At 41.6% G+C, this 12500-nt stretch overlaps 1 protein-coding gene across 2 annotated transcripts in view; it reads right to left on the bottom strand.

Moving 5' to 3' along the window:
• LOC122246150 (uncharacterized) overlaps positions 1–12500 on the bottom strand; it is a 31710-nt gene that overhangs the window by 916 nt on the left and 18294 nt on the right. Inside the window, exons 1-4 of one of the 2 annotated variants that reach the window (XM_043004505.2) lie at positions 6922–7068; positions 4112–4475; positions 568–843; positions 1–226 (exon numbers count right to left, since the gene is read on the bottom strand). The exon at positions 1–226 is cut by the window's left edge and continues 916 nt beyond it. In XM_043004505.2, coding sequence (XP_042860439.2) covers positions 1–226; positions 568–843; positions 4112–4475; positions 6922–6936 — 881 coding nt within the window. In that variant the 5' untranslated portion in view covers positions 6937–7068. Of the gene's footprint in view, positions 227–567; positions 844–4111; positions 4476–6921; positions 7069–12500 lie in introns of those variants that run through there. The other variant, XM_043004506.2, reaches the window with a different exon arrangement.

The raw sequence follows: 12500 nt of genomic DNA, 5'->3' as shown, positions 1-12500 counted from the left end.
CCGAAGCCGCCAAAGCCACCGCCGAAGAGACCGCCGCCGAAGCCGCCCTTGCCCTTGTCGCCGCCCTTACCCTTTCCGCCGCCGCCCACGGAGGGAGCACCGTAGTGGGTGGGGGGTGGGGCGTGGTAGACTGGCTCGGGGGCGTGGTACGAAGGGGCGGGGGCGTGGTAGACGGGGGCTGGGGCGTACTCATAGTAGACTTCCTCTGGCTCCTCGTCGTAGCTGACTGCAACGGCAAAGAAAAAGTCGATATAAATTAAGAGACTAAAGATCAAGATAACGGATGACACAGAAATAACAGAACAAAGACAGGCAAAGACTTTCGGAAGCATAAACAACAACCTTTAATAAGGATAAGACAAAAAAACAAAAACAAAAAAAAACAGGCAAACAAACTTTCGGAAGCATAAACGACGACCTTCAATACGGAAAAGAAAAAAAAAGAAAAAAAAAGAAGAAGAAAGAAGGATAAGAAAAAAAGAAGAAAAACAATAAGGAGACAATAAAAAAGGAAACAGAAAGAAAACCTTGAAACAACAAAACAACAACAACAAAATCGACACTTACAGAATTCCTTAACCTTCTTCCTGGCCTTTTCCTCCCACTTAGCCATCGTCTTCTTTGCGCTCTCAAAGCCCTTGGCGATCTTCTTCCCTAAGGACTCCTCTTCCTCCTCGTAATAAGGGAGAGCCTCGTAGGCACCGTAGGACTGAGCAGGAGGCCCGTAGGACGTAGGGGGGGCGCCGTAGGAAGTGGGTGGGGGACCGTAGGACTGGGCTGGGGCTACGTACACAGGGTCGTATGACTCCTCTGAGTAAGTGTTCAGGTCCATGTAGTCTGACACTAAAAAAGAGAAAAGAAAAGGGAAAAGGGTAAAAAAAGAGAGAAAAGACGAGGGAAAAGGGTGAGTGAAAAGGCACTCGTGAAGTCTTTCCCTTTGCGGAACTACTGAACACGTGTGTTAAATATTTCCCTTTTTCTCTTTATATATTTCCTTTTTCAGAATTATTGAACGCGTTTATCTAAACAAATAACGCATTTTAGAGATTTCCTTTTGAATCTGAATACTTCCTTTTCTATCTTTTAAATAACTCTTTTTTTCAGAAAGCTTATGGGTTGATAATGATCCGAGGGAGAAACCCGTGGATAATTGGAGTCAGATCTCTGGCGTGAAATAAGAGAAAACATTCCGTAAAAAGAAGAAAAAGAAAAGGGAAATTAAGTTTAAATTTGCAGCGGAATGAGAAAGAGAAAGTTAAAAAAAAGAAACAGAGATAAGAAAGAATATCATGCCCGTCGTATGGAATATATATATATATATATATATATATATATATATATATATATATATATATATATATATATAAAAATATGTATATATATATATATATATATATATATATATATATATATATATATATATATATACCTATAAAAATCTACTTTTGAAGACATTTGATCACGAACTCATGCGGCACACTATTTATCTGAGGGAAAATCTGCTACTTATGCTAACTATGCCTTTTATGCTAACCATGCAATTGCTTGCATATGATTGTCAATTTTGCTCACTTAATCTTACTAATGAGAATCAGAATATACGAGATCTATTTGAAAAGCATCTGACCTTTGGCCATAGAATGAGGTAACGAATTACTCGTTGACTTAGGAAACTTTAATCCCCTTTAAAGTAGACCACAGCCTCTCTACACACCGAGTCTAATGGTCCTTCCTCTGCTGAAGACATTTCTCCAAGTCCTTTCCCAAAATCATCAAAAGTTGCGTCGTTGAGTTTACTTTCATCTCCTCTGCTCGAGGTTGTTATCATGATGAAGGGACTAGTCTGACGCTATCAATAGTCTTTTGCAAAGTACTTAATTTCGGTGGTGGCGAAAAAAAACAGATGATATTGCACATTGCATCTGCATCTGGAGCGTGTTCGTAGATCAAGGGAAATGCAGCGAGGCAATTCGCAAGGATCTCAAAAATGGACTCCAGAGAAATGTTTCCAGCTGAGAGGGACAGAGTTTCCTTGGTATGACCGATCTGGTTTCTTTATTTAGGCAGATATATCTTTTAAAGGCGATGATGGTATTAACTTTTACATGGTTGTAAAAAAACAAAACAAAAAAAAACACGTATTTAGAATTTGGATTTGCATTCATATATTCAAATATTTAAAAGATCAATTCACTATAATGATGACCATGTCAGTTACCGATTCGACAACATTAAGCATGATAGATGTTCTAAACATCAAATCATCATTCTAGTTATCATTATTATGTTATCAAGATTTATATATTTTTTATATGACTTATTAGTATCAACTGTGTAATTATATTCTTTTTTTCTAATTATTCATTATGATATGGTTATATATATATATTTTTTCCAAACTGATTTTGGTTTGTGGATGGACAAAGTTCATTACTGGAACCATCATCATGATAATAACCAGTGTCTTTTTCATCATAATTTCTCAATAATTTCTGCCATGTATATTTCTCACAAACTCACATTCATTCACAAAATACATAATTCATGGACATTATCTAAACCTGAGAGCTAATAGAAATATGATGTAAAGTATGTGATTGTAAATGTACAAACACAACATAGACTACAGACATTCCGGTATAAAAGGAAGTACAACTAGGTAACACGATGTATTAATTATATTTATATGATAATAATACATAATATAATAAATTTCGGTGTGTCGAGTATTACAATAACGGACATGAAAATACTGATAAGCTTCTAATGTACAGACAGTGAAGCTTGAAATATTACCCCGATGCTCAACAAAGCTCGATCAAAAGATATGCTTCACTTGATGTATGAGATTTAATTAATGAAATGATACGACGCACAGGGAGCTTTGTATGAGCTTCGAGATAACTTGAGGTAGAGCGTAGAGAGTGGGCTTCTTGCGGAACGGTGGTCTTGTAGAATATTTGTCGAGGAGGAGGATGGAGGAAGAGGAAGAGGATGGAGGAAGAGGAGGAAAGGGATGGAGGAAGAGGAGGAAGAGGATGGAGAGAGAGGAGGGAGATGGAGGAAGAGGAGGGGGCGTGATAGGAGGAGAAGAGGGATGCGGAGGAAGCATGTGAGGAGGAGAAAGAAGAGGAGGATGGAGGAAGAGGAGGAAAGGGATGGAGGAAGAGGAGGAAGAGGATGGAGAGAGAGGAGGAAGAGGATGGAGAAAGAGGAGGGAGATGGAGGAAGAGGAGAGGGCGTGAGAGGAAGAGGAGTAAAAGGAGGAGGATGGAGGAGGGAGAGGAGGAGAAAGAGGGGGGAGAGGAGGAGGATGGAGGAGAGAGAGGAGAAGGATGGAAGAGGGAGAGGAGGAGGAAGGAGGAGGGGGAACAAGAGTCAGAGGAGCAAGATGAGGGGAAAAGGGGATGAAGGAAGGGGACAAGAGGTGGGAGTATAAGGATAAGAAGAAAGAGGAAATGGAAGAGAGGGAACGGGAGGGGAAGCAGGAAGACTGGGATAAGGGGGAGAAAGGAGAGGATGACGATGGCAAAATGTAGGAGAAATGGAGAAGAGGGAGAAGAATGGAACAACCAAGAATGCAAATAAGGAAAAGAAGGAGAAGGAGAAGGAGAAAAAGAGCAAATGAAGCAGCATAATGTCATATCAAAAACTTCAACTAATGTAATACTGGCAAACTAGTGGGATCTTTGGCTCGTTTCTTTAGTGGTAAGAGCCATATGCAGGAGGCTGAGGATAGTAAGTAGTAGGAGGCTTGGCATAGTGACGAACAGGAGCCTTCCGATAGTACTGTACAGGCTGAGGTTGGTAAACAGGATAGGTAGGATAGGTGGGGTAGGAAGGCTGGTAATAATCATCACCTCCTTTCTTGTAATCCTTCTTGAAACCCTTTGAGACTGCGATTTTTTTGGAGGAAAAAAGGGGAAAAGTGGAAAAATAAATATATAAGACATATGTACAACAAGAAAAGAAAGATATTTACTGGAGAAAAGGTAAAATCTGACAACCCAAGTCTGGAAGATTCTTTTTTACTCTTAAAAAAATCTTTTCAATGATCAATTTAAAGAAAAAAAAAAGAAGAGAGAAAAAAAAAAAGACAGAAAATACTCACTAAACTTGGTGAACTTAGAAGCGTAGTCCTTGATCTTCTTGTCCAAGTCCTTCAGAGGATTGGACTTGACCTTGACGTAGTACTGAGGGGCGGGCTGGGGAGGCTCGTAGGCGATGTAGGCGGTCTGGTACCCGACGGGACCAGGGGCAGGGGCGCCGTACCCGTGGGAGGGGGCATGGCCATAGCTGACGGGGTGGTGGGCGACGCCGATATCGTGGCTCTGACCTCCGTAGATGGGCTGGCTTGCCACGGACTTGCCGAAGGAGTCGAAGCCGGGTTGGCCTGTGAAGTGGTGGACTTGAGGGCCCGTCGGAGGCTTGTCGGCCAGCGCCAGCACCCCGACCATCGTCAGGACCATACTTATCTGGGGAAGGGATGGGAAGGGGATGGTTAGAATTGAAAGAAAGAAAGAAGGAAAGGAAAAAAGGGAGTCGATGGATTTTGCTATTAATACAAAATATGAAAAAAAAAATAAAAACTGAAAAAATAAAGTAAATACAAAAAGGGATAATATAGGACACTGGAGCGAAATAGAAAAATATCAGTAAGGTTAGAGACAGATATGACTATATTTTCTGTTTAGAGAGAGAGAGAGGAAAATGGTACAAGTGGGAAAATGGAAAAATAATAGCAGAAAGAGAAAAAGAAGAGAGAGAGAGAGAGAGAGAGAGAGAGAGAAGTGGGCATTAAAAGGGAAAATAACAAAATGAATGAAAATGATGAGAAAAAAAGTATCAGAGATAGTATGTTTTAAAACAAATCAACATATACCAAAATACATAAAACCAGTAACAGAAATCAAAGATACTAAGACTTATTGAGGAAAATGCTACCATGGCAAATTTAATGAATAGATAAAAAACTCAAAGGATCGCCCAGACATTTAAAAACACGAGAAAGAGAGAGAGAGAGAGAGAGAGAGAGAGAGAGAGAGAGAGAGAGAGAGAGAGAGAGAGAGAGAGAGAGAGAGAGAGAACTACCGAGTGCTATAATCTTCCTGTTTTTCATCAATGGATATATGGGTCACCCGAGACGAGAAAATGAGGGAATATATCGAGGAGAGAATATTAATAAACTTGATTCGGTAGTGAGTGGTTGGCCCTTGGGTGAATGCGAGAAGGTCTGAGGTACCGTCTCCACCTATACGGGACTGTCAACTGCAGAAAAAAAAAGTTTACTGCCCGGGTTGCCAACGCTTGCCAACGGTTGCCACCACTGCATTTAAGGATTTTTCACATTCGGACTCTTCGGCGAGATGTGTCAAACATGCGAGTATTTCTTTTTTTTCATTTTTCGTCTTTAAGGAAAAAAAAACAAAAAATCCGCAATCGAATCGTATCTCAACCTCCATATCTCAACCGTCGACTTTCAACAAGAGGTTTCGCTCAGCAGAAGCAACGCAACGCAACGAGAAAGTTCCTAATACCAATAAAAAATAAAAAAGAGGGAAAAAAAGAGAAAGAAGGCAAGACGGGGAGAGAGAAAAATGCCGGGGCTTGTGCGTGAGCTGTGTGCTGATTTGGCGGGAGAAGTGCCGGCGCCATTTGTGCCTATTTTGTTTTTATGTTGCAGACTTCGAGAGCTGACTGGCTGAGGAGAGAAGTAAAAGGGCGCGGAGTGGGTCAGGCTGGGGGCATGATAGAGATAGAGAGAGAAAAGAGAGAGAGGTAAGAGGATGAGACAGGAAAGGAGAATATATATATATATATATATATATATATATATATATATATATATATATACAGAGAAAGAGAGAGAGAGAGAGAGAGGATACAAAACAGAGAGGCAGAAAGAGACTAAAGAGTGAAAGCCAGGGGTAAAAAAAAAAACGTGGAAGAGTAGATGCAATAAAAATTATGACAGAAAATTACCGGGATAAACAAACTGCCACATGTTACTGGTTACTCCCGTCCTCCCCTACCTTCTCCCCCACCTATCTCCTCCCTAAGAGCTGCAGCAACAGGTAGTACGAGTGTGAGGCTCCAGTGCCTCAGTCTGACCCATATTCTCAGGAAAAGAAAAGCTACGCCACGGGACACTTGGAAGCACAGCACACATACACAGAAACGTTGAGCTCCTTACCCGCAGCGATTGTGAAATATAGAAAACGGGAAAGGCCAATTCTCGGCTTATTCTTCTCTTTTCGTCTTTTTTCCTGCGCTTTTTTTTCTTACGTTCGGGCCGATAAGGAATCTCTGAAGTGAGTTAAGACTCCGAGACAAGCGAAGGAGTCTTAACTCACTCGAGAGATCGTCAAGACGGGGAGAGAAAGTAAAACCGCCGGCGGGAGACAAGACACGAAGCAATCAGCCCAAGTTGTTCTTAAATGCCTATGTGGATCCGAAGGGTATTCTAATAGCTCGTTTATACGATGGAGATTATCAGATGGTTGTTGGTAGATATTAATACCAGATTGAGGTTCACTTCGGATTAAATTATCGAACACTTAGCGGTTTTTTTTTTGTTTTTGTTTTTGTTTCGTTTTACGTTCTAGTAAACACACTCGAAGACTCAACCAGAAATTGATTAAGTCAACCATGCGTTCTTTCGTTAAAGCACAAACGTCTATTCCGATGAATAAAGTATATTGGAATTATAAATATGAAACACCGAATGACTAAAAAAAAGAACGAGAGAGAATAAAAACGATAAAACAAAAGCCAGTGACGACGGCCCGCTTCGATCCGAACCGAAACAGAAGCTTCGAAAGTCCGCCATCTTGAACCGTCATCCTGAGTCGTTCAAGCTTCTCCTTCGAATGCACAAGTAAATAAACCCAAAAAGCTTCGAACTCCAGACTCGAGACTCACTCCAGTGCGCTTCATGGTGTGTTCTGCAGCTGCTGTGATGCCAATGGTCAGCTGGGTAGCGTCGCCCTGCTGATATACTCGCGTCCAAGGTCCTTCATTCCGGAAGGAAGGCACGGAACAGATGTATGGTAAAAAAAAGGAAGAAAAAAAAGGAAATACGATAGGCGGCGAAAAGGAACAGGACAAGGCCTTTGTTGAACCCCTTTAATAGGAAGTCGTTGGACCAGATTTTTCAAGATGGCGAAATGCACCACGGGCGATGCCATAGAATGATAAGGGAATATATATATATATATATATATATATATATATATATATATATATATATATATATATATATAGTTATATATATATGTATGTATGTATGTATATGTATATATATATTTGTACAGATATATGTATATATGAATATATATTTATATGTATATATATTTATATATAGATAAAGAGATAGATAAAGACAGTCAGACAGACAGACAGATAGACATATAGACAGAAAGACGGACAGACAGACAGCAGACAGGTAGTAGACAGACAGAAAGACAGACAAAAAGATATAAAATTCAGACTTTACATCATAATTCAGAGATGACAACGAAAGGAAATCTGGGTAATCTTCGTCTACAGATATTCTTTCAGGTAAATAAGATTTTAAGAGCAAAGGATTTGTGTACAAAACTTTCGGATAAAAAATAGACTGTATTTTCAAACTTATCCCTATTATAGTTTCAAAGCTGGTTTTCTGTTGATGCAATAAGCAACGAATCTTACTAAACAACGTACGAACGAAAAAAATAGATTGGAATTTAAAAAAAGTTTTATTAATAAGCATTTTGCATGGCGAAGATGATAGGTCATTGATTTTGCTACGTAACCCCTATGCGTGTTGCTCACCGTTGCTAAGGCCAGCAACAATGCAAGACGACTATCGTTAGAAGGAAGACGTGTAAAAGTCTCTTATGCAATATACCGTTGGAGGAATGGTCAAAGCAACAGGACTTTGACACAGTACAGTTATATGTTTGCTTTTCAGTGTAAGTTTTCGTGTATATAAATGAATGAAGGAGTGAATGAATGAATTTATGGATGAATATATGCATAAATATGTATAGTTATATGCACACACACACACACACACACACACACACACACACACATATATATATATATATATATATATATAATATATATATATATTTATTATTTTATATATATAATTATATATATAATATATGTGTGTGTGTGTGTGTGTGTGTGTGTTTACATACATTTATACGTACAATGTATATGCACAGTGCATATACACATATATTCATCATCCATTTCACCCCGACTCTCAAAACTTGATACACATTCCTCTCATAAGAAAAAAAAAAAACTACAAAGCTGCCCCCGCCAAACCCATACCGCTCCGACAACAAAAAAAAAAGATGATCAAACACTTGAAACATTAAGCCAAACACTGCTTCGATGAAAGAGGAAGACAACGTGCTTTCAGACAATCATATTCAAATTTCCATAACAGGTTAGAGGCCAATCATAGTCTGCAACGTGCAAAGCTTGTCTGAGGGAGAGAGCAACAGACACGGATATCGGAGAAGTGAAAGTTTTTTTTTTTCCCGCGCAGTCTGGAAGAGTCGGTAGCCATCTTTGAAGAATCGGTAACAGCTAAAATGGAATCAGATTTCTATGGTCGAGGGCAGACAGGTGCAATAAACGAGAGAGAGGGGGGGAGAGGGGAGGAGGAGAAGGGACAAAGAGTAAATGAGAGGCGGAGAAGGGAAAGGATAGAGAGGTCAAATAAAGGAAGGATAAGAGATAGGAAGAATGGAGAGTGAAGGGGGGTAGAGAGGTAGAGAGAGATAGAGGAATGAGAGAGAGGATAAAAGGGAGAGAAGGGATAGAGGTAGAATGACTGAGGGGAAAGACAGGAAGAAAGGAGAGAAACGTAGAATAAGAGGGGAAGGGATAGACAGATGAATGAAAAGGGGCAGGTAGAAGAAAGAAAAAATGCAGAATATAGGGGAAGAATAAGGCGGAATAAGGGAAATGAAGAAACATATAGAATAGGTTAATAAAAAAAATATAAGAAAAACCGATAGGACGGAGGAAAGAAAGTGATAAATCAAAGAGAAGAAGGGGAAGGAAAAAAACAAAAACAAAAACAAGTAGAAGTACGGAGGAGAGCGCCCTTTCATAGGCTATGGCCACAACGGTCAGTCAGCCTTCAGACCCTAGAGACCAGCGAGTGAGAGGACCAGCGAGACCCATTAGAAATGCTAAGCGTGAGAGCAATGAGTTCGGACAAACGGGCAAAAACTTGTTGAGTAAGTCGGAGAGGTCGGCGAGGCGGCGAGGCGGCGGGGCGGCGGGGCGGCGGGCGTGGGCACGTATATTCCGAGGCGGGACAGCGAGCTTTTGGAAAGTTTCAGCTCCTCCTACTCGGCTATGAATGATGGGGAGCCTTGTGTAAGCTTTGCCTTGTGAGACTGCGGTTTTCTTTACATTCTTATAGATTTTTTTCTAGTTTTTTTTTTCTGCTTCCTCTTTCTCTTCTACTACTAATGTTTCATCTTCCTCTTTTTTTTGGAAAGAAATCCTCTTTTTCTCCTCCTCCTCCTTCTTTTTGCTCTTCTACTACTACTACTCCATCTTCTTCTGTTTCTTCTTCTTCCTTTCTCTTCATTCATTAGGTATTTATAAGATCTGGATATTTGGATTCTGTGAAGAATAATGCATAAGCACAAGGTGATAATCTAATAAAATGAAGGAGAGGGAGTGAATGTAGAACAGAGGGAGAAGAAAGAGGAGAGAAGAGGAAAGGAGGAAGGCAGGAAGGAAGGAAGAGAGAAAGAAAGAGGGAAGGAAGAAAGAAGTGAAGGAGGGACAGTGATAGAGGAGAGGAAAAGATGGAAGGAGGGAGAGGGATGAATGAAAGAAGAGTGGAAGGAAAAGATGAGGGAGGATAGAAGAGAGGTAGAGAGGAAGGGAAGAAGGAAGGGAAGGAGGGGAGGAAGGAAGGAAGGAAGGAATGGAGGGAGGGGGAGGAAGGGAAGGAGGAGGAGAAGGGGGAGGAGGGGGAGGGGGGACGGGGTGTCTGAAATACCTGAATGACCGGGAGTGATCTATGCAATTTGCAAGAATGCTGAACATGCAACGTGCTCCGTTTACGACGCCAGAATAACATCTAAAAGTCATAATTCAGTCAGAGGAAAGCTTGCCGACAGACGATACAATTCATTGATTCATGGAGAGAGAGAGAGAGAGAGAGAGAGAGAGAGAGAGAGAGAGAGAGAGAGAGAGAGAGAGAGAGAGAGAGAGAGAGAGAGAGAGAGAGAGAGAGAGAGAGAGAGAGAGAGAGAGAGAGAAAGAGAGAGAGAGAGAGAGAAAGAGGGGGGAGAAAGAGAGAAAGAGAGAGAGAGAGACGACTGTCAGCGCACGGTAAGTCGAGGGAGAGAGAGAGAGGCTTAGACAACCAACCTCGGGCCATTCTGTGCCCAGGCTATGGAATGCTGGGTGATGCAACGGGCGGAGAGAGAGAGGGAGGGAGGGCGGTGTCGAAGGTAGCTTTTAGTTGCTTGAATGGGTGGACTCCCCCTCTCCCCCTCTCCCCCTCCCAACCCCTCCTTCTCCTCGTCTCCTTGTGTGCTCTTCTGGGTACTGCAACAGAGTCGGTTTTGCTAAGGAGATGGTATTGGGATTACGACGTTGTGTGTGTTTTTTTTCCCCTTTCACGCTTGGGGATTTTATTACTGTGAGGATCTGATGCTTAAAATATAAGTGATAATGGATTTAGCAAGGGATTTTTAAAAAATTTAACTTCGTAGATTATCTGTTTGTTTAGTCATCTTAACGGACTAAATCGAGCAGCAACAACAAACCAAACACATAACGGTGACAAACACAGAACCACAAATATAAGTCAGTCACAAAAGCAATATTCTCGCATATAAAAAAGCAACGACTTCCAAATAACACGAAATCTCCAAAGAGGAAAGCAAAGGCAAGTGAAAGAGAGCGAAAGCAGGCAAGCACAAGCACCTCGAGTGACGGCGGAGAGAGAACCCGATGGAAACTCAACAACACGAAGAGAAATCACGCGTAGCTGCTCCTTGGGCACAGTGAAAGTAGGTGTCTGGAGAAGGTGCTTGCACTGCGCCCTGAGTCTCTTGGGCTTAAACTACTAGTTATGGAGGGAGGTAATTAGCCCGGGTAATAATTCCGCTAACAGGTCCGTGTGTTTGCTGAGGAGGCGCTACGTTCGTCTGAGTCGAGGATGGGGTGAAGGTGTTGCTGGGCGAAGGGACGCGGGTTGTTTGCTCGGACGCTTGTGCTGACGTGTGCTCACTCACGCTCAGGTGCTTACACGGGTACGGCCTGCAAAGTGTGTGTGTATACGCACACACACACACACATAGACATATATATGAATATGTATATATGTATGTATGTGTGTATGTATGTATTATGTATTTTTGTAATGATTTATTCGCGTGTTAGGAGTTTGCATTAGAGACATACCTGCACGGAAATTAAAGGATATATATATATACACATACATACATATATGTATATATGTATATATATATACACACACACACACACATATATCTATATATATATATATACATACTGTATATATATACACATACATACATACATACATACATACATACATATATATATATATATATATATATATATATATATATATATATATATATATATACATATACACACATGTATGTAGTATATGTATAGATAGATAGGTAAAGAGAAAGAGAGAGAGAGAGAGAAAGAGAGAAAGAGAGAGAGAGAGAGAGAGAGAGAGAGAGAGAGAGAGAGAGAGAGAGAGAGAGAGAGAGAGAGAGAGAGAGAGAGAGAGAGAGAGAGAGAGAGAGAGAGTACTAGTAAGAAGAAGACAGTATGAAAAGCCGCAGCAAAGATACATAGACAACACGAGAGAAAGGCAGACGAACTGAACGAACGAAAAAAATGTAGAAAGGTCCACTCGTTTCCCCGAACGCAACGCCAGACGAACGATACATTATGACACAGACCCTTACTTCCCCGTTTCTCCATTTATTCTCTTCCTCCTTCCCTTAACCGTTATCTCCTTTCTCCTCTCCTTTCCCCCTCTTTCCCTCCCTTTCCTCCTTACATTCTTCCTTTCCCTCCCTTTCATCTGCTCCCCCCTCCCTCCCTCCCTTCCTTCCTCCCTCCCTCCCTTCCTCCCTCCCTCCCTCCCTCCCTCCCTCCCTCCCTTCCTCCCTTCCTTCCTCCCTCCCTCCCTCCCTTCCTTCCTTCCTCCCTCCCTCCCTCCCTCCCTCCCTCCCTCCCTCCCTTCCTCCCTCCTCCACCAAAGGCGTTAGAAAGTGAGGATTAGAAAGAAACAGTCCGTAACACAGAACACGGCGAAGGAAAATTGGACGGAGGAGAATGAGAATGAGGAAAATGCTGTGGGAGGCGAGGCGGAACCGGCGCTGGGAAGACAAGGGTACGGGGTTGGAGTACCTTCACCGTACCCTCTTGCGCTGTGGTACCTCTGGATGGAGATGTGTTTTTTTGTCGAAGTATTA

The sequence above is a fragment of the Penaeus japonicus genome, unplaced genomic scaffold (assembly GCF_977035675.1).
Source record: "Penaeus japonicus unplaced genomic scaffold, GWHDUDI00000001_assembly GWHDUDI00000002, whole genome shotgun sequence".
Taxonomy (NCBI): Eukaryota; Metazoa; Arthropoda; class Malacostraca; order Decapoda; family Penaeidae; genus Penaeus; species Penaeus japonicus.
Note: the sequence above shows the minus strand (reverse complement) of the source record. Positions and strands in the feature narration are given on the sequence as shown.